The sequence below is a fragment of the Brachyistius frenatus genome, unplaced genomic scaffold (genome assembly GCF_029030835.1).
Source record: "Brachyistius frenatus isolate BFR_SWC_R1_liver_20210118 unplaced genomic scaffold, ASM2903083v1 Contig_88, whole genome shotgun sequence".
NCBI lineage: Eukaryota > Metazoa > Chordata > Actinopteri > Embiotocidae > Brachyistius > Brachyistius frenatus.
In genome coordinates, this window is record NW_027210687.1 from 419061 (window position 1) to 437819 (window position 18759).

The 18759-nt window shown below is 40.0% G+C and overlaps 1 protein-coding gene across 1 annotated transcript in view; it reads right to left on the bottom strand.

Annotated features, from left to right (window-relative positions):
• Window positions 1–9908: 9908 nt before the first annotated feature.
• LOC138627577 (alpha-1,6-mannosylglycoprotein 6-beta-N-acetylglucosaminyltransferase B-like) overlaps window positions 9909–18759 on the bottom strand; it is a 63811-nt gene continuing 54960 nt past the window's right edge. The window contains exons 16-18 of the mRNA XM_069710004.1: window positions 17638–17712; window positions 11416–11687; window positions 9909–10706 (exon numbers count right to left, since the gene is read on the bottom strand). Coding sequence (XP_069566105.1) covers window positions 10508–10706; window positions 11416–11687; window positions 17638–17712 — 546 coding nt within the window. The 3' untranslated portion in view covers window positions 9909–10507. The remainder of the gene's footprint in view (window positions 10707–11415; window positions 11688–17637; window positions 17713–18759) is intronic.

Genomic DNA, 18759 nt, shown 5'->3' on the forward strand with positions numbered 1-18759 from the left:
TGTACCGAGTTACACATCTGAGGCTTTTCAGGCAGAAATAACATCTTTAATCATTGGTAAACATCTTAATCATTTACCACACAGGATGTGCATGTTGGCACAAGGCCATCTGCTGCTTAGGGGACATCCTCAGTGACAGGGCTTGTAAAGAGGAGCCATGCAAAGCTGACAGAGTCACAATACAGGAAAAGTCTGGTGTAGAAACTGATGTGAATGTATAGATTAGCATCCATCATTTCATTACAATGTAGGCTTTGCTCAAGCTCCAGTATAGTTTGGACAACGTTTTAAATGATTTCAATGACGTTTGCAACACTGTCATCATGCTGCAAATTGAAATAAATGACTGTTTGCTTAACTCTGCTCCAGAAGACAGATTGTCCAATCATAGCCGCCAAGATAGTTGGTGACGCTGATGCTCCGCCCACAAAAAGAAGAAGCAGGAGAAGAAGAACAAGAAGAGGCATTAAAAGGTAGTGTACTTGTTCCAAATCACATCCTTTTTTTTTTATTTCAAATGTCGCGGTGCGGATCTCAACGGATATGACCCAGAGGGTCAAAGTTAAAGGCACATTTTTATGATGAAGTAGTATGTTCCAATTGAATACATATTACATGTAACAGTACATACATTTGTGCTGCAAGGTAGCTGCAGTACATAATAAGAAGTACACAAAAAGTGGCTGAGAGACATGATGGGAAGGGTTGGCTGCTGAGAATGGCTTGGGCCTGTTCTGGATGGAAACATGCCAACTGTGAGAAATCAGCAGCGGCCGGGGTTCTAATAATGCAGCTGTTGAGCTGCACAGAGTAGTTCTCCTACCCACGATTAAAACTGAATGTTGAAAATGACCGTACTTGCAAACATGTCCTTCTCATCTATCTCAACAGTTTGAGTAGCTGATAAGCTCTTTATTTATCTGCAGGTCTGTGGGGATTTCTGGGACCCTTTAAGTGGAAGCATTTCTAGACTTTTCCTTGTGCTTCAGGGACATTCAACTTTTAATGCTGTCGTGTCAGTTTTTCTCTTTCTGCAGCCGATTACTTTCAACATACACAGCCATATTCAGTCTTAGTCTTGCTCTCTTCACCTGCTCGCTCACCTCCTCAATCCATAGTTCAGTAAATAACTCATGAGAACATGCTGCATGCTTGCTGTAAAAATGCGATATACCTTTGATCCCTCTGAAAACTTTTACATCAAGCTCTGAACAACACTGATCCAAGAAAACATGTTTTTCTATGATTCCCATTTGAGATTATATCCTTGGTGGTGTTTGGGGATCCTTTGAGATTGCCAAGAGAAGCACTGAAAAAAACTGTCATATACACATGCTGCTTTTTTGTTCTCTGTCATCTCTCTTCCACTTCACTCTTTCTAGACTCCCTGCCTCTAATCTTGCAGCCTTGATTTTTATTCCTACTTTTCAATCATTTCTCCCCTCATCTTTTCCTGCTTTCCATCTGATTAATTTTCTCCTCAGGACGGTCAGTCTCTTTCCACTTTTCTCCCCTGCGCCTAATTCCTCACACTTTCTCAATCACTTCTTTTAGAGCTTGACAGTCCAATCAGACAACAGAGTCACCTGGGTGGAGGGACTGTCTATAAGGAAAGAGGATCGCTCTCTCGTCCACCTCCCATTTTTCTCCCGGGTTACCTCATTCCTCAGGACTGAAGGTATGCAGTCACAAAGCCTCTCAGATCTACTCAAAAGCTCTGCCCCGGACAGCCAGCCCTGCTCTTCAGTCAAAAGCTGCCACTTCTTTTCCACAGACGGCTGTGGAAAATTGGTTCCTATGTCCTGTGAGCTTCAGACTCAGCTCTATAAATTCAGTAATGGAGTAGTCTTTGCTATTGTTGGAAGGCTGCAGCCTGGACGTCTGTAGCTGAAGCTGCTAGCTGCAAGCTGGAACCAAGGAAGGGGATGACTTAGATACTGAGAATGACTGGGCAGTAGCCTATTGACTTGTCATTGTGTTCTTCACATCCACTCAGGAAATGAATTGAAAGAAATACACGGAGACACGTCAAATGTGAAGTGTGTCGATTCACTTTAAGAGGGTGAAATATCCTGCAGAATAAGGCACAGCGTGGAGACCATAACTCTGTCAGCAGAAGGCTGGAAATGTAGAAAATATCAAGCTAAACGCATGAAAAAGGATTCACCAGGAATCACGACTCTTGCACTCCTCTGATTTAGGGAAAAAGACACACCTGCTTTCTTTTCCTCAGTTTGGGTTCTTAATGTTATCAAGGACAGTAAATTACTTTTCAGCTAAATAATGGTACACACATGGTAATTATGTTTAAAAAGTAAAAAACCTTAGGGCAAAACATTTATCAGGCACAGCCCAAACAGTCAACCTGGCTCTGCCTGAAGGTAACAAAGTCAACCAGCACCTTTATTTGGGCCACCAATTAAAACATTATATTTCATATGTTTAATCTGCACATTAAATAGCGGTTACTGTTTTTAGATGGGCTGTTTTAGAGATTTGTTACCTTCCAACAGAGCCAGACTTGATATATCCTCTCACTGTGCTAAGCTGTTGGCTGCAGCTTTAGATTTAGTTGGCAGAAAGTATTCTAGTGTAACTGTAACTACAAGAGAGAAAATAAGTATATTTCCCAAAATGTAATCTATTCTAATATATCCAAGTCAATCAGATTTCTAAAGTTTAAATGTTTATGCCTATTACAACAAAGTTTACATTAATGGTATATGGCCTTTAGTGAACTTTCTTGTAAACAAACAGTTTCAAATAGTTTTTTATTACCATGTATGGACACATTGCAGATCAAATTACTGTATCAAGTACAGTGTGCAGTATGTGTCTGTTCTTCTCAGAGGGTGTGAAGATGAAAACTCCACATGAACCTTTGTGATTCAGTATTTGCTCTGTTTGCACTGCCTCCACCCACCTACCTGTGATGCCTGTGGTTCAGTTAAAATGAAGCTGACTTCACTGCGGTACACAAGAGAACTCACCTTAAAGCAAAAATTGCTATCTTTCTAAGTGGTGCGCCATCTGCAAGCAGCAGTCAATGTAAAACAGAAACAGCAGGCAATGCAAAAACGCAGGCAAAAAAAGAGTGGAACAAAGTAAACCTCGAAGCCAGACAATCTGCATAATGAGTAAAAATGAAATTAAAAGTGTGTTTTCACAGTGTGTAGTGGTGTGTAAAGAAGAATCAGATATTTTTGACTGCTGTAGAACATTTTTTTTCTTTTAAAAACGTGATGAGGAAGATGAAAAGGCAGAGCTACATGAGTGAGTGAGTGAGATATTACAGAAATAAGGTGGCAGGCAGAGACATGATAAACATAGTTTCTAAAAGATTTGTATATGATTACAGGTGACTGGTAAAGTAAGAAATACACAACACAAATTGTAAAAATCTGTCTTGGATACACACCAATAACCACTAATAACACCATAGTTTAAATAAAAATGTCTCTCAAACAGACTAACATTTCTTCCAGTCTGCAGTTCTCTAGTCAGGCACAGTCCATTCAGTAAAGTCTATGCGAGTGTCAGTTTGTCCACACCTATTGTAATGGAGAAAGCTATCCGCATACAGTAGGCGCAAACAAAGAGGGGGACACAGAGTCATTATGTGTGAGGCGTTTATCTTTGTGGGAGGCAGCGGTGGGGCAGCATGAGCAGAAGGCAGCTATCTCCATGCTGCCACCCATACTAAAGAGTAAAGAGACACGAGCAGGAGACAGAGGCAACTGTTCAGAAAGGAGTATCAGAAACACAGCGTAAATCCCATCATCCAAAAACATGCACCTCAGGTCAGGTTACCTGGCGCCGCGCTAGTGGCAGCCTGCTGCAGCATCTCCCCCCTGAGAGCCCCCCTGCTGTAGCGAAGAAATTTCCCCTCGGGGATTAATAAAGTGTATAAAATCAAATCAAATCAATCAAATAAATGTAAAGGATGAGTCATGGAGAGGCTTTCAAAACAAGAAAAGAAAGTAACAAGTAATAAGAGAGAGAAGAGACAGAAGAAGCAGGGAAAATACTAGAAAAAACAGACAAGAAGATGTGAAGAGCTCAGGGAGCAGAGAGGACCTTGGTGAGAAGCTGAGGTGAAGCAGGAGGAATTATGATGTCTGCTCTGTGTGAAGAAGAGTGATTAATCCTAGTCTGTGACCTCTCTCATTGGAGAAGGTGGCCTGCCACGCCATGAATCATCCTGTGTTGTGGCAATTGTCTAATTCACTTTCCGTGTGCAGTCAGAGCTGGGCTGTTGTGAAAAATGAGGCTCTAAGAACTGAGACATACATGGACCGGTCTGGACTTTGTGGTCTCAGCGCTCGAATGTCTCAGACACTTGGGTGAAGAGAGAAGCAGAGCTATCAAATGAACACCACCTGCTGCTGTCGTCGAGGAGACAGCAGGACAGCCCTGTCTATTGTACACACCTCAAGATTAATTTCCCATTCATCCCAGGGAGGTTAAAGACATGGAACTTGAGTTGGCCATGTTCAAGGCTCCATTGTAGCGGGAGGTGCTCATACTTGTTTAGAAAATTGTTGGCTGCTGTTGTGGCAGCAACCTGAGAACATCAGCGGCAAGGATGGATGTGGATGAGGTTTGCTGGCTCTGGACATTTTTGGACTGTCTTGGCTGAGACGCCTCTTCAGTGTCCCGTGCAGGCCGAAGATAGTACCAATGGAAGATCAGGGTGGTGGCTCCCAGGTTCAAAAAAAGGTGACAGGGGGGCGTGCTTCAATTACAAATTTAGCACACTGCTCAGCCGCCTGGGAAAAGATTATCCCAGCGTGCTGGAAAGGAGGCTCAGATTGATTGCTGGACTAATCTGAGATCTGTCCTTGTTATTGAACGGTGGATCAACCCTTTGCTCAGTTACTAGAGGGAGATTTCGTGTCCAATCTACTTGTGTTTTGTGGACTTGGTGAAGGCTCATGACCTACTGTTCCTCTGGGAGGCCTGTGTGTGTGTTTGGGTTCCTTATATAACCACCGTAAGAGCAGTGCAGGAAGCCAAACAGTTGGTGTTTGCCACAGTCAAAGTTGTCCTTTGCCACTGACTCAGTTGGGGAAGAGTGCGTCTCTGTTATTTGTGGATAATCTGGTTCTCTTGGCATGTCCAAGTCTGAAGCCGTGGTTCTTTGCTGTAAAACAGTTGATTTCTCCCGTGGACAAGGGAGGGAATTGGAGTTTCGGTTATAATGGAGGCTTGTTCATTAAGTGAGGGTAAAATGGAGCATAAGACTGACTGGCAGATTAGTGGGGTATTGATATGATGAAGCTGTTGTGCTGGATTGCGGTGAAGGATGGAGCTGAAGGCAAAGCAATGCACTAGTCAATCCATGTTCCAATCCTATGTTCATGAGCGGTGGATACTGATTTAGAAAATGAGACTGTGAATTCAAGAGTCCAAAAAGTTTCCTCCATAGGGTATCCAGGGCTCAGACAGTGTCAATAATTCAGACTTCTGGAGGGATCTCAGGGTACAGCTACTCCTTTGCACTGAGAAGAGACAGTTTTAGGGGGTACCCCTGGTGGTACATCCTTTACAGGTGGACTATTCATCACACGACAAACAACCATTCACCGTCACATTCAAACCTACAGCCAATTTAGGATCCCCGATTAACCCAGCTCACATGTCTTTGGACTGTGAAAGCAAGCTAGCTTGGTTTTACTCGTCCCAAATTTACTGCGTGAATATATGGGTCTGACTTCACTCCATAGGGAATCCTTTGTAGTCATTGCAGCGTTCTGGGTGTAGACCTCGGGTTAATGTTGAACCTGTTGGTGCAGCTTTAACCAATCAGTATGTACTGAAACTGGATCACATCGAGCAAAAACTGTATAAAAACATTTATAATGGTTTGATTATATTTAGGTATGAAATGTGTTCAGGTGTGGGAGCTACTTCTGGGCCTCAATGAGTTCAAAAGTTGGAAGGTTCAGACAAACAGTGATGAGTTAACATCTGAGTAGATCTTTATGTACATTTTATGCATTGGGTTGTTAAGGAAGTGACTGACAGTGGGTTGCCGAATGCTGTCATGCTCTTATTGACCAAGGTAAGAGGCTGATTTCAAGCAGGTTTACCATGTTTTGCGTCATAGTTTAGTGTGTTAGCATGCTAACATTTGAAAATCAGCACTAAAATAAAAAAGTACATCTGAGGATGATAGGAATAGATGTGCAGGTATTTGATCAGAAGCTGTAGTATTGGACGAATTTAATATTTCACCTGGTGATGGAGCTAGCTAAAAATTATTTACAGCTCACCAAAGTTATTAGGGTAAAGTTGTTCAGTCCAGAATAAATTGGTAAACTGACATTTCCATCAGTAGCTGCAAGCTAAAAATACATTTTCACAGATTAAATACGCAGTATAGGTCAAGTATCTCTAAAGTATATGATACTGATCACACAATTACATGTAACAGCACCGACACAGCTAAATCAGCCATAAATATCCAGTGAATTGTGGTTACAGACAGGGATCCTCCCCTGGATGACACATTGTCTTTCATCAGCTTTACACCTCCAGGTATAATCACTGCCAGCACATTTAAAATTTCTCTCTGAAGGAAAGCAAGTGATGTGTGTGTGTGTGTGCACAGCCAGTTCTGTGAACTTTCATTTATGTTAACTTTTGCCCATCATCAATTTTTCCTCTGCTTGTGAAATAAAGGACCTCTATGATGAAATTCTTTTCCACTTTTGTTCATTTTGTTTCTTGAGAGTCACAGCTGAGCCAGTCTTTCTGACACACAGTGTCCCTGACTGATCCTCAGCAGCATGCAGACTATTCTGTTTGAGGTCAAAGTTAACAGGTTGAAGACAAAACACCTCCAAATGAAGCACAGTTTATCTGCAGGATGTAAAACCATCATTGTGTGGTTTCTGCAGAATCCATCAGTCATGGCAATGCTTCCTTTCCAGGAAATTACCTTTTTTTTTTTTTTTACTTTTGAAGTGGTGAAAAGCAGAAATAGAGGTGAGCTCGAGCTGAATAGAAAAGCACTTGAAAGTGGGTGCAGGTTTGGAAGTTTAGCTCAGGAAAAAAAATACCATACCAAAACTCTGAAGTATATTCTTTGTAACTTTAAGTCTAAGAGGATTTTGTTCAACACCTGAATTCTCCCCATAAAAGCCCTAAGAGATCCAAACCCTTCCTGACTACTGCTGCCACACACATACACTCCTCTTCCTTTGGTTTCTGGGGATCAAGAGAAAGTTCAATATTACTTTAGAGATTATAAATCAGAGAGGAGAAATAGGCATATTGTGAAACAGTCCTTACTATCAGTCAAAGAGACACGAGCACAGCCATTAAATGAAAACTGGCAAATTCCAGCTCTGTCTTTGGAGGATGTTTCATTAAAATCCTCTTATCTTAGTGGAATGTTTCAGCTTCAGTGGAGCAGCAGCTTGCATGATAATGACTTTAGTGACATTGCAGCCATTCTATGCATATTATAATGTCCATCTTTAAAGGTGAATATTAACTTCACTTCACGGAGCCCACACACAAACAAAACCAAAAGGAGGGATGAAAATGAAATATGATGAAAATATCTGGAAAGTTTTAGCTCCAATCATAAAATATTTCTGCCGAGGAGAGCGCTCCATCTGAGGTAAAAGTATAAATGTATATATATGTATGTATGAGTTTGTCAGAAGTGTGAACAGTGAGTAGAGTGCTCTTTGCTGAAGAATCTTCAAGGTTGAGTCTACAGTTGAAGAGAGATCCTGCAAAATACCAATGCACTTTTCTTCTTGCTGCAACTGGGTGAAGAAGTGCAAACCCAAACTCAGAAGAGTAAGTCTTGATGTGATGTGACGAGACATAGTTTAGGGTGAAAACAGTAGCTTTTTCACAGTCTTTAAAATCGCCTCACAAATAGTTTCCAATTCATGACATATTTTTGTTCCCTGAAGCAAGCTGAAGTATTTGAAAGAAAATCTGCTGGAAAGACAACCATTTGCCTTCTTCCATGTGACTATAATGATGTGACACATAACTAGTTGACATCATGTTGTGAACTTTGAAATTAGTCGGATTGTATCGCGTGGTAATAATTCTATAGGACTAAATCCAATAGGTCTGTTTCATCAAACCCTGCTGCAGTTCCTCAGGTTTTTTGTCATCTCGGTTTTTTTTACATTGCTCACACAGATTATATGCAGATCAAAATAGTACTTGGTCACTGAAATCATTCATCCTGCTCCTTCTGGCCATGAAGAGATTCCCTAATGCAATTCTAATGTAAGATATGGGAGGACAAAATCCACAGTGGTGTTCTTAGAGAGAGGGCATTCTTTAGGTCAGAGAAGGCTAATACGACACAACAGCAGCCAGTATTAAATAAATCAAGTAGGTATCTTGCAAAGTCTTTGCAGAGGAAAACTCCCTCTTTGTGTTACCATCCTTTTGCCAGAGCTAAGCCACTTAACATTGGAAGTACTTAAAGGTTCAAGGTGTATGGTTTAGAGGGATCTATTGGTACAAATGGAACATAATATCCTTAGTTACTGAATGTTTTCTTCAATGTGTAATCACCTGAAACTAAGAATCATTGTGTTTTCATTACCTTACAATACCTTACAATAAACCCTTCATATCTACATAGTTCTTTTCCACGGAGCCCACTATGTTGAACTGTCATGTTCATGCTGTTTCCCAGAAGGTACAAACCAATGTAATTGTAATGGTGTAGGGGATATTTTCTTGGCACACTTTGGACCCCTTAGTACCAATTGAGCATCATTTAAATGCCACAGCCTACCCGAGTATTGCTGCTGACCGTGTCCATCCCTTTATGATCACAGTGTACCCATCTTCTGATGGATGCAGGATAACGCGCCATGTCATAAAGCTCAAACTGGTTTCTTGAACATGACAATGAGTTCACTGAACTCCAACGGCCTCCACAGTCACCACATCTCAATCCAATAGAACCTTTGGGATGTGGTGGGAACGGGAGATTTGCATCATGGATGTGCAGCCGACAAATCTGCAGCAACTGCCTGAAGCCATCATGTCAATATGGACCAAAATCTCTGAGAAATGTTTCCAGCACCTTGTTGAATCTAGGCCACAAAGAATTAAGGCAGTTCTGAAGGCAACTTCATATATATACACACGCATAAAAAAAAAAAAAAAAAAAGTATATATATATATATCTTTTCATCTTAGTACCCTGCCTCACCGGTCTAAAACTGCTAAAAGCTGCAGACAAATGTGATGTAATCTCATCAGCTGTGTCAGAGAAAAGCTCCTATCGTCAGCGTTTGGACGTACAATCAGTCCAAACTCACTCAGCAACCCCCAAAAAAGGGAAGAATCTAGTTTTAGACTTTTGAGATTTTTTTTTTTTCCTTGTAGTGACACCATTAAAGAGGAGAGCGGCTCCAGGTTTGTTCAACATCACAGCCATGTTCTAACAGTAAAAGTTAATTTAGAAATGTAACAGTTAGGCAGTATATATAGATTAATTATAAATAACATCAATGTGAATCACAGAGCGCTTCCTCAGAAATATGAAAGTCTTTAATGATCCTGTTTCAGAAAAATATTGTGTTGTTGGACATACCTTGTGCAGCCCCTCTGAATCATAAACATTACATCAAAGGCAAGTAAGCATGCAGTAGACAGACAGGGCATGATGTACATGGGAGGGTGACAGATACATGCACGTATCCACTCAGAATCATCAATATGGACATGTGAGTACACAGTCTGTCAAACCTAGTTTACTTTGGGTGACAAGCACCTTTTAATAAACGCCAGGTCATGTAAAGTATGTTTGTTATTCAAAAGCAGTAATGCAGCTCACAGTTCCTTTTCTATAAAGGAGCAACATGAATATTTGCATATATATATATATATATATATATATATATATATATATATATGTAAAAACACCCTTATTATAAACAGTGGCAACCTCTTTTCACCCTCTTTTTTATTAAACAATGTTTATGTACAAATATATTCACAGAACATGTAAAATAGTACATTTCATACATGGTGTAAATGGCTTTGGGTGCATCTTGTATAAATATCCAAACTCCACTATGATACTTTAAGTATTCACACACTTAACACCGAGTCAACACACTTCTGAAATTAAAGCATCTGCAAATGTTTTATCAAAGCTTTCCTTTTGATTGCTCATGATTTCTTTACTAATCTAACTGATCCATCAAGTTACACATTTACTCATGACTTTTGTAAAGACTGTGGTCCTAATGCAGCCATGTAAACCTGTAAACTGAGGCTTTAAACCCACCAGATTCAAAGTACAATCATGCAGTTCCCTGAGAGGTTGGTGACACCTTACCTACTTTGGTAGCCAGTCCTGGGTCAGAGGTAAGGTAGCACAGTCACTATTTATGTATTACAGCTTGTTTTTTGTTTTTTTTACCACTGAGCCTCCTTGCCAGAGAGAGTCTCCCGGAGTAGCCTGGGTCTTTCCAAGTATCAACAGCACGAGCAGGTCCTCCTGTGGTCATAGGCAGTCCCTGCACAGTGCCACCTGGCCGTTACGATAGTCTCTGCAGGGGCAAAGGCGCTGGTATTTGGCACTGGAGCCCGCGCAGCTGAACAGCAGCGGGTCCTGCTGCAGGCCACATTCGGCATGCTCTGCTGAGAAGGCGGGGAAGAGGTGGTTCATCTCCGACTCCAATCCTTCACACTGGAAGTCCAGCCTGGGAACAAAGGCAGAGGATGAGGACAGTTTACAGTGTAATGAAAGAATAAAAAAATCCATTAATGTTACTCAGTAATGTGTTTAATATTAATGCCAGAGGGTAAGAATGATTATTCAACCAACATACTTAATATTAATCCTACAGTGTTGCCTTTAGAGTGAAGGGAAATGTAACACGCGAAAGGGTAAGCCAGTGTTTTCTCTACGTTGTACCACTGCATCATTTTGAGACTAGAAGTGCACATGAGGCATGACACTGTTTGTGGGAAAGGTTATAGTCAAATATATTGTTTTCAGGAATGAAGTCCTCATGATGCACAAGGAGACAGTTCCAATAAGACGTTACATTACATTTCACAATAAGGCTGCGAGTGCATTGGCCATTGTCATACACCTTATCCCTGCCACAACTTTCACACTCAAACATGAAAGATAAGATGTGGAAGTATTATGGTGAGCAACACAAGCATGATTGAAAACAATTTATTTAATTTTTATACAATTTATTTTTTATTTTGTCCAAAAAAACGTTCTTTTCTGGTCATTTTTCTGGTCATGCAACTTAAGAAATGCAAAATAAACTAAACGCAAACTGAGCATGACGGGTTTCCTTTGCCATCTGCCAATAGGAACAAATAAAAAGGTAACAAATGTGCTGGTCAAATGAATGTCATTTAACACATTAACCAAATGAAAACGCATCTTACGCGCTAAAGGCCTCCCTAATGTTGATGAAACGGTGCAAGGCGGGTTCGCAGATTAGTCCTTCATTCTGGCATGCCTTCACACACGATTGGCCCTGCAGCGAAGCCAGAAGTCGCAGCGCACTGAGAGGCGGCCAGGATGAGAAGGAGCTAGTGTTGGAGGCCCATGTCAGGATTCTGGAGTTCGGCAGGTGGATGAAAGGACTGGGAGGATATCCCAGCCAAGCCCGAGACGAGTTTATCGGAGGAAACGGAGCTTCGGGGGAACAAAAATCCTGCAGGAGCAAAAAGGTAAAATGGCACAGACCAGTCAAATAAACAATCACTATACTCCACTATGGAGCTGTGACAAATTATACATTCAGCTCGGCAACAAATAAAATTCCTGGACTGAAGCTGGTACAACTTAAACAATAAAAAGAAGCATTAAAATAGAAAAGTGCTCATCAGGTCCTCGTCAACCTCTCAGGAAATAATATGGGTGAAGTTATGGCTCCCAATAACAAATGAGATTTGGAGGCAGAATAAGACTGTGTTGAGAGCCCTGATTAGATCCCCCCCCTCCAGCTGGGGCTATTCATAAACCAAGGTAATAACATTTCTCTGACATGTCCCTCTGGCCTTCAGCCCCATTTATTAAACAGGCTCCTTGTGGCCGCAGGCAATAACCCGGCTTCCAATCTCTCTCTGCTGCACTTCCCCTCCTAAACACATCCGTGATTCACACGCACGCACACACAGCTCATCATGAAAATAAGGAGGTATGAAAAGGGGCAAGGTAAAGAGACAGATGAGAAGCACATGATGCGTGGAGATGCTTGTGTTTGATATTATGTCTTTCTTTCGATTCGTCGAGAACCAACCTGGGTCTTATTTTTGTGGATTTTTGATGATAATATTTCACACGACTTTAGTTTCCACATTTGTTCCAACAAACAGCTGCAGTCACACAGGTTGGAGTGGAGTTTATCCATGATACGTACATATGATGTGTCTACTTTAGGGGGAATGTGAAGGTGAAAGTCATGACCTTAATTGTGGGGTTTTTACACTAAATATTATTTTGTTGTTTATTTGTTAAATCATTATCTGTGCACACATTGCTCAGAGCAATGGATGACTACAGTGGACAGTTGATAAGTGTTCACTTTAGGTCTTTACTTGACTTAATGTGGTTGGTCATTTGCATTTTTATGTACAACTGGCTGCTGGTGTTTCTGTCCTTCTGGACTCAGTTCCAGTGATGCTGCTGTGAGCCAAATGTGCTAAAATGGACCAGACAGATGGCCAAAGCTATGGAAGTAGGAACTTTATCTGTAAAAGTCTTTCCTTGAATACAGTAAGCTATAACTTCATATGTTACAGTCTTGTTATATTTTGTAACATTATGCAACTATTATTTTATTTATTTATTTATTTTATTATTATTTCTTTTACTGTAAGCAGCTATTTACAGTTTTCTTTTCTGATTGATTGGTTCTGACCCACACTGAGATGACTAATTGTTCATTCCAACTCACTGAGTAATGTTCAATCAATCACAAAAAAAACAAATCAGACACAAACAAACAAAACACATCCTGTCACTTCAGCTTTTTCAGCAAGTTTTTTGTAATTATCATTGCTCGTATATATTTGAGAAGTTGATGAAATCCCCACAGTTGTTGGTGGTGGTGTATCACATACTGGGATTTGGTGACATCATCAGTAGGTTTTGTGTCCATCCAAACATGTATCTCTAATTTATTTTTTGGGCATTCTCCTGCAGCCCTAACTGATGTCTAAAAAATAATCATATTTCACTACTGTACACCAGTGTTTGACCTCAACCAGCCCCAATTAACATCAGATATTTTCAGTAATTATCTGAATAATCTGTCATCTTTCTTTCTTTCCTATCTAAATGTGTGTGACTCAAACAGGCAAATAGACTGGAAAAGAAATAAACACCACCTGCCTTTCTCATAAATTCAGTGATAGATAGCAGTTAAAGCTTTCAGGGGAAAGGACTGAGCTGAAGGACTGCGGCTCTGCCAGTGAACGGAGGTGAGGGGAAGTTGTAGTGAAAGATAACGAGGAAGAGAGATTGAGTCATAAAGGAGGAAAGTTAGGCGAAAAGATGTGTGCAACTACAGAAATTTAAAAATTAAAAAGAGAAAAAGTCAGATAAGGGGAAAGAGAACGTTGAGAAAAGTAGAAGAAATGAAAAGGGAGGAGAGTCTGATTGGAAGTCTGCCCTTGTATCGCACCAGGCGGCTAGTCAGTCTCAGTCAGTCATGGCACGTTGATTTTGTGTGTGTGTGTGTGTGTGCATTATTTCTGAACGCGGGGGAGAAATGGTGTCAGAGCAGAGGCTAACACATTTCCTTAACCTGCCACTGCCAGACAGTATACCAGCCATCACAAGTCGACAGATGTGGCAGAAGATGACAACATCTGTAAATAACTGCATATAAATGTGTGAGTATGTGCAGTGGTTTATTTTTTAGAGGATTTCCTGTTTATATTTTGCCATTTTTGGCAGTTCAAAAACAAAAAACTACAACAGTAAAACACATACAGTTCATATATCTTATCTTGATTACTGATTCATTTCCATTAAAAAGCTGGATAACAGGTGCATTATATACGAGCAATACTTTCCCCTTTCATCACCGAGCTCCGGGGGCATCATTGAGAAAAATTATAAACTCTGCTAGTCTAAGCTTGCAGCTGGCGCCTGTGAAAAAAAAAAAAAAAAAAAGGATTTAATAGATGAGCCATGCAATGTAGGAGAGGGATGAATATTGAGTCCAAGCAACAAGGAAACCACAGAAAGTGAACTCAGGGAAGTTCAGTAAATCACCTCAATGGACACATAATGCTTGCTGCTCCAGCTGCAGTTGCTGTTATTATCAGACATTGATTCATCCAACATTTTGTTTAAATTCCTCTAAACTACCAAGGTTAGCAGGGACATCAAAGTTCTCAACAAATAACAGGCTTGGAAACAAGAAAAACGTTACGGGCTGAATATGTGGATTGATACATTGTGGTTGTGTGTATCTGTTCAAAGAGCTGTGGAATCAGTAAATTAATTAAAATACTTCAAAAACAATAAAATGGACTGGCCCAAGAACAAAGATCCAACAGCAAGCTCCTTACGCGTAGAAGGGAGAATGTCCTGATGAGCAGAGGTGAAAACACTCACCCTTTGTGCTCTCAACCTTATGTTCAAATGTTGTGCTTCTTTTCCCCATCCATAATCTGCCCTAGTTTTATATTTACCTCTATTAGGACATGAAATGTGGACACAGTATGTCATTGGAAAAGATGATGTTTGGCAAGTGAGTAAGAAAGCTGAGAATGTCTCGGGTGTCCAACCACCTGATAAAGTTTGGTCGACGACAGAAAGTCTGTGTTCCAAATGGTGTACTTACGTACTAACACTCAACACTATTTTGCGTGCCTACATTTAGAAACATGCAGTACACCACAAGTACCAGGATGATTCACTCAAAACGGTCCAAAAAAGAATTGTAAAACGCTGGACATGTTCCACCCTAAACGGTCAAAACGAAGAAACTACTGCAGCATAAACCACTCAACTCTGTAACTATACTACACATACCAAACTTGTATTTTCCCCAGAATAGGACAGAATACAAATGCCAGCAATATTGAATGGGAAAATCTGCCAGTTTTGGGAATACACTTACTTGCTATGAATGACATGACAAGATCGATACCACTCTCATATCTGTACTGTAAATTTGAAGTTACAGCTTGCAGTCTATTAGGTTTGCTTGGGAGTAAGACTGGAAATACGGTGAAACCGATCTGCCATCCAGTTCCTCTAAAACTCACTAATTAACACATTGTGTCTCGCTTGTATAATTTGTACAAACCGTGACTTTTAATTAACAAGTTACGTCTCACTTCCACTGTTTTATTGCTTAAGTAATTTTAATTTGGCCTTTCAAGTTAACTTTCTGGAGTGTCTGCTGGTTAACAGGCAGCATCTTGGTCATGAAAGGACTGCAGGATGTTACTGTGCCAGACCAACCAATAAAAACAAGGAAAAGCCAGCTTTATATTCAGTGTATAGATTTACAGTCCTGGTAACAGAACGCCAAATGGGTCTCATATCACCTTGTTTTTTCATCATCGCCAGGTGGCATTTATGAATGGCATTGCCAATAATCTGCACTTTTGAACACCATCCTGTATGTTGACTAAAATGCTGGTGAAATGTAAGGAAATAAAGTGGTTTTAATGGACACTCCTACTCCCACCATATCCCATAATCCTCTCCCAATAGACATGAGCTGTTGGAAGACTAACATCCATCTAGCAGATCCAAAGCGAATATCTATTTCTGAAAATGCCAAAAGCTAATGAACAAAAGAAAAAAAAATGCATAGTAGGGAAATAATAAAAGCACAAAATGTACCTTGGAGATGATTACTGGTGCCCCTGACTAATATTTTGTGGCAGAACCGCAGCAATGCAGCATCTAAATGTTTCTATTAGCTATCCTAGATGCTTCTTGCATCACCTGCTGGTAGTTTCTGCCAGTTTTTCACTGAAATGCATTCAAACTCTGACTTAGATTTTTTTTTGCAATGGCAGATTTCAGCTCTTTCACAAGGGTTCCAATACATTTTAGGTCAGGATTAATTGCTGCCCAGTTTAAAACAGTTCATTCTTTTCCTTTTCAAACATTCTTTTGTGCTGCTGGATGTGTCCTTTGGGTTGTTGTCCTACTAAAAGAACCAATACCGTCACCTGAAACCTAGTTTTCTGACACTGGGTGATCCATTTCTCTCTAAAAAGCCTTTGTAATCTTTTATCATGGATTATTTGCCTTGGTGGAGGTCAGAGCTCTCTGAGTACTCTCTTAAGACTATCAAGGTTTCGCAAATAGTCATGCCCTTTTGTGTGTTTTATTGAATAGTGGTGTCCTCTTTGGCTTTCATCCATAGAGCTCTTGATTTAGTGTTTAGTGAATGATAGCGGTTGAAACCACCACTCGAGATTGCTCCAGGTCAGTCTGAAGCTCTTAGGATGTCTTGTGAGGTGTTTTTTCTACAATCTGCACCAACCTTCACCGACCTCTCTCTTCTCAGCACCACATCCGGAAGGCATCTTAACAGTTTTATGACTGTAATATTATAAAGTGTTGAAGTATAATTTCAAGATCTTTAGAGATCGCCTTTGGAATTGTTATTTCTTTTGATAATAGCATCTCTGATGCTCTCAAACAGCTCTCTTGTTTTGTGAAAAATAAAACTGGAAACACAGAGCTCACTTTTATGCAGTAAAACTGTTCACTGGTTAATTCAGGTCATGTGAACCCTGGAAATTAAAATTAGTTTTTTAATTTTGTTTCAGAAACTGATTTAAATTCATCCAAAGAGTGCCAATAATTGTATCCAGTGTACAGTTTATGTCTGTATTTTTTGTTGCTGTTCAATTACTTTGGACGTTATGTTAAATGTCCTGTTAATACAAAATTGGTCCACTTGCATTTATTTCTGAGGACATTTTAAATTCTGTACTTAAAATTCAGGAGTGCCAATAATTCTGAGCAGGACTGTAAGAGTGGCATCGATTATTTTGCTGAAGGCTGTTTCATGCTTTACAAAATATGAAACAGCAGTCAGTATAAACAACATTTAAAATACTAAGACACATTAATAAAAGAGGGAAGCAAAGTAATACACACACGCACACACAAATCAAGTAAAAATAATGTTAGTATCTGACTCGTGATTAAGCAGAGTAATTGAGCATACTTTTCAAAATCTCAAATTATTTCTTAAAAATAATTTCACAGGTTATGAAAGCTGCATTGATAAAGAAAAAACATTTTAAACATCAGTTGAAACTAGCCAACTAGTTGTACAATATAATGTAAATACATAGGACAGCAACTAAAATGGTTTGACCAATCCATTTTTGTACCAATGATTACAATTCATTAGTATTGTTTGTTTACCAAACTGTAGTATTTTCAGTAATTCTATTACAAGCAGTGTTTGCTCGACGACATTAATACTTGGAAAGGGCAACGGTAGTTGAGCCAGACACAAGGAACTGAATAATTAATGTTCCACATCTATTTCTATGGTTTTATTTCTATGTGATCAACCTTCCCTGCTAAGAGGCAACAAATGCACCGACAAATCATTCCTATTGAAATCTGATGATGCATCACTTCCTGGTTTGAGTTGTGACACCCACCTGGTTCTGAATGTAGACGTGAACTCTTTCAAGCATCCCCTCACAGGTGTACTCGTAGGGCAGGAACGGCTTCACCTGCAGACACAGATGTGTGCACAGATGAAGAAGCAGTGAAGCTGTGTGTGTGTGTGAGTGTGTTTCCAAAGAACCAAGCCATTGTAATTACAGGAACTGAGCATCTGATTGTTAATCAAAGTTGACGTATTCATTAGCGTAATTGTGAAAGGCTTATATCATGCCACAAGCCTCACATTAAAATCAATGACCTAATACATCACAGGTGACAGCTTTAAAAATTGATTTCATTATTTTTTAGTGATGACCACATCAATATGTCAAACAATGGATTGCACTAAGAGCGGACCACAGGTCATGCAGCACAGAGGTGGTGGTTTCGGTGTATTCTGGGTCCTTTGGGTGCAGTTATCAGTGTAGCTGTAAAGGCCCGTCACTCATTGTCTGATTTTTGATGGCAGACAATGGTTTAAAATTCGCTAAGAAAACACTGATCAATAGCATTTCCTCTGTGATGTAATACTTCAAGCAAATAGGCTCATGACAGGGAGAAAAAAAATAACCATCGGTCCATATCTCTGGAGACAGGTTTATATTTATCATTGCATTTTTAATCCTACTGTGGTTTGATGACATTAGTAACTATGAAATATACCAGGAAACAATACATCCTGTGAGGATCTGAATGTCTCCCACGGTGCCTCAAGTGAGATCTCACTGTTTACTAGGCTTTTAAATTGATAAATGGCTCCTTTTAGTGTTGTGTTCCTTTTAGCACTCTCTTATTACTTTATTTCATCTGAGTTTAATGAAATGTATCTGGCACTTCATCAGCTATTCTGCAATGCAATTTGCCTTTTGGGCATCTTTATGTAATAGAATCCGTGTCAGAGAGGGAAAAAAAATGCTTCATGGAGGGTGATTTGAATTCAGCAGCAGAAAACATTCTTTAAATGACTGTACAATATATATAGCACAACTGACTGCATTGCTTGGCTCCCAAAATATGAGCAACATTCATTATTTCCTTTCTATGATCGATGACTGAAAATGAAACTTCGTCTCTGCTCCTGAGGCAAGTTCTGTGGTCTAACAGCAATTTCCAGA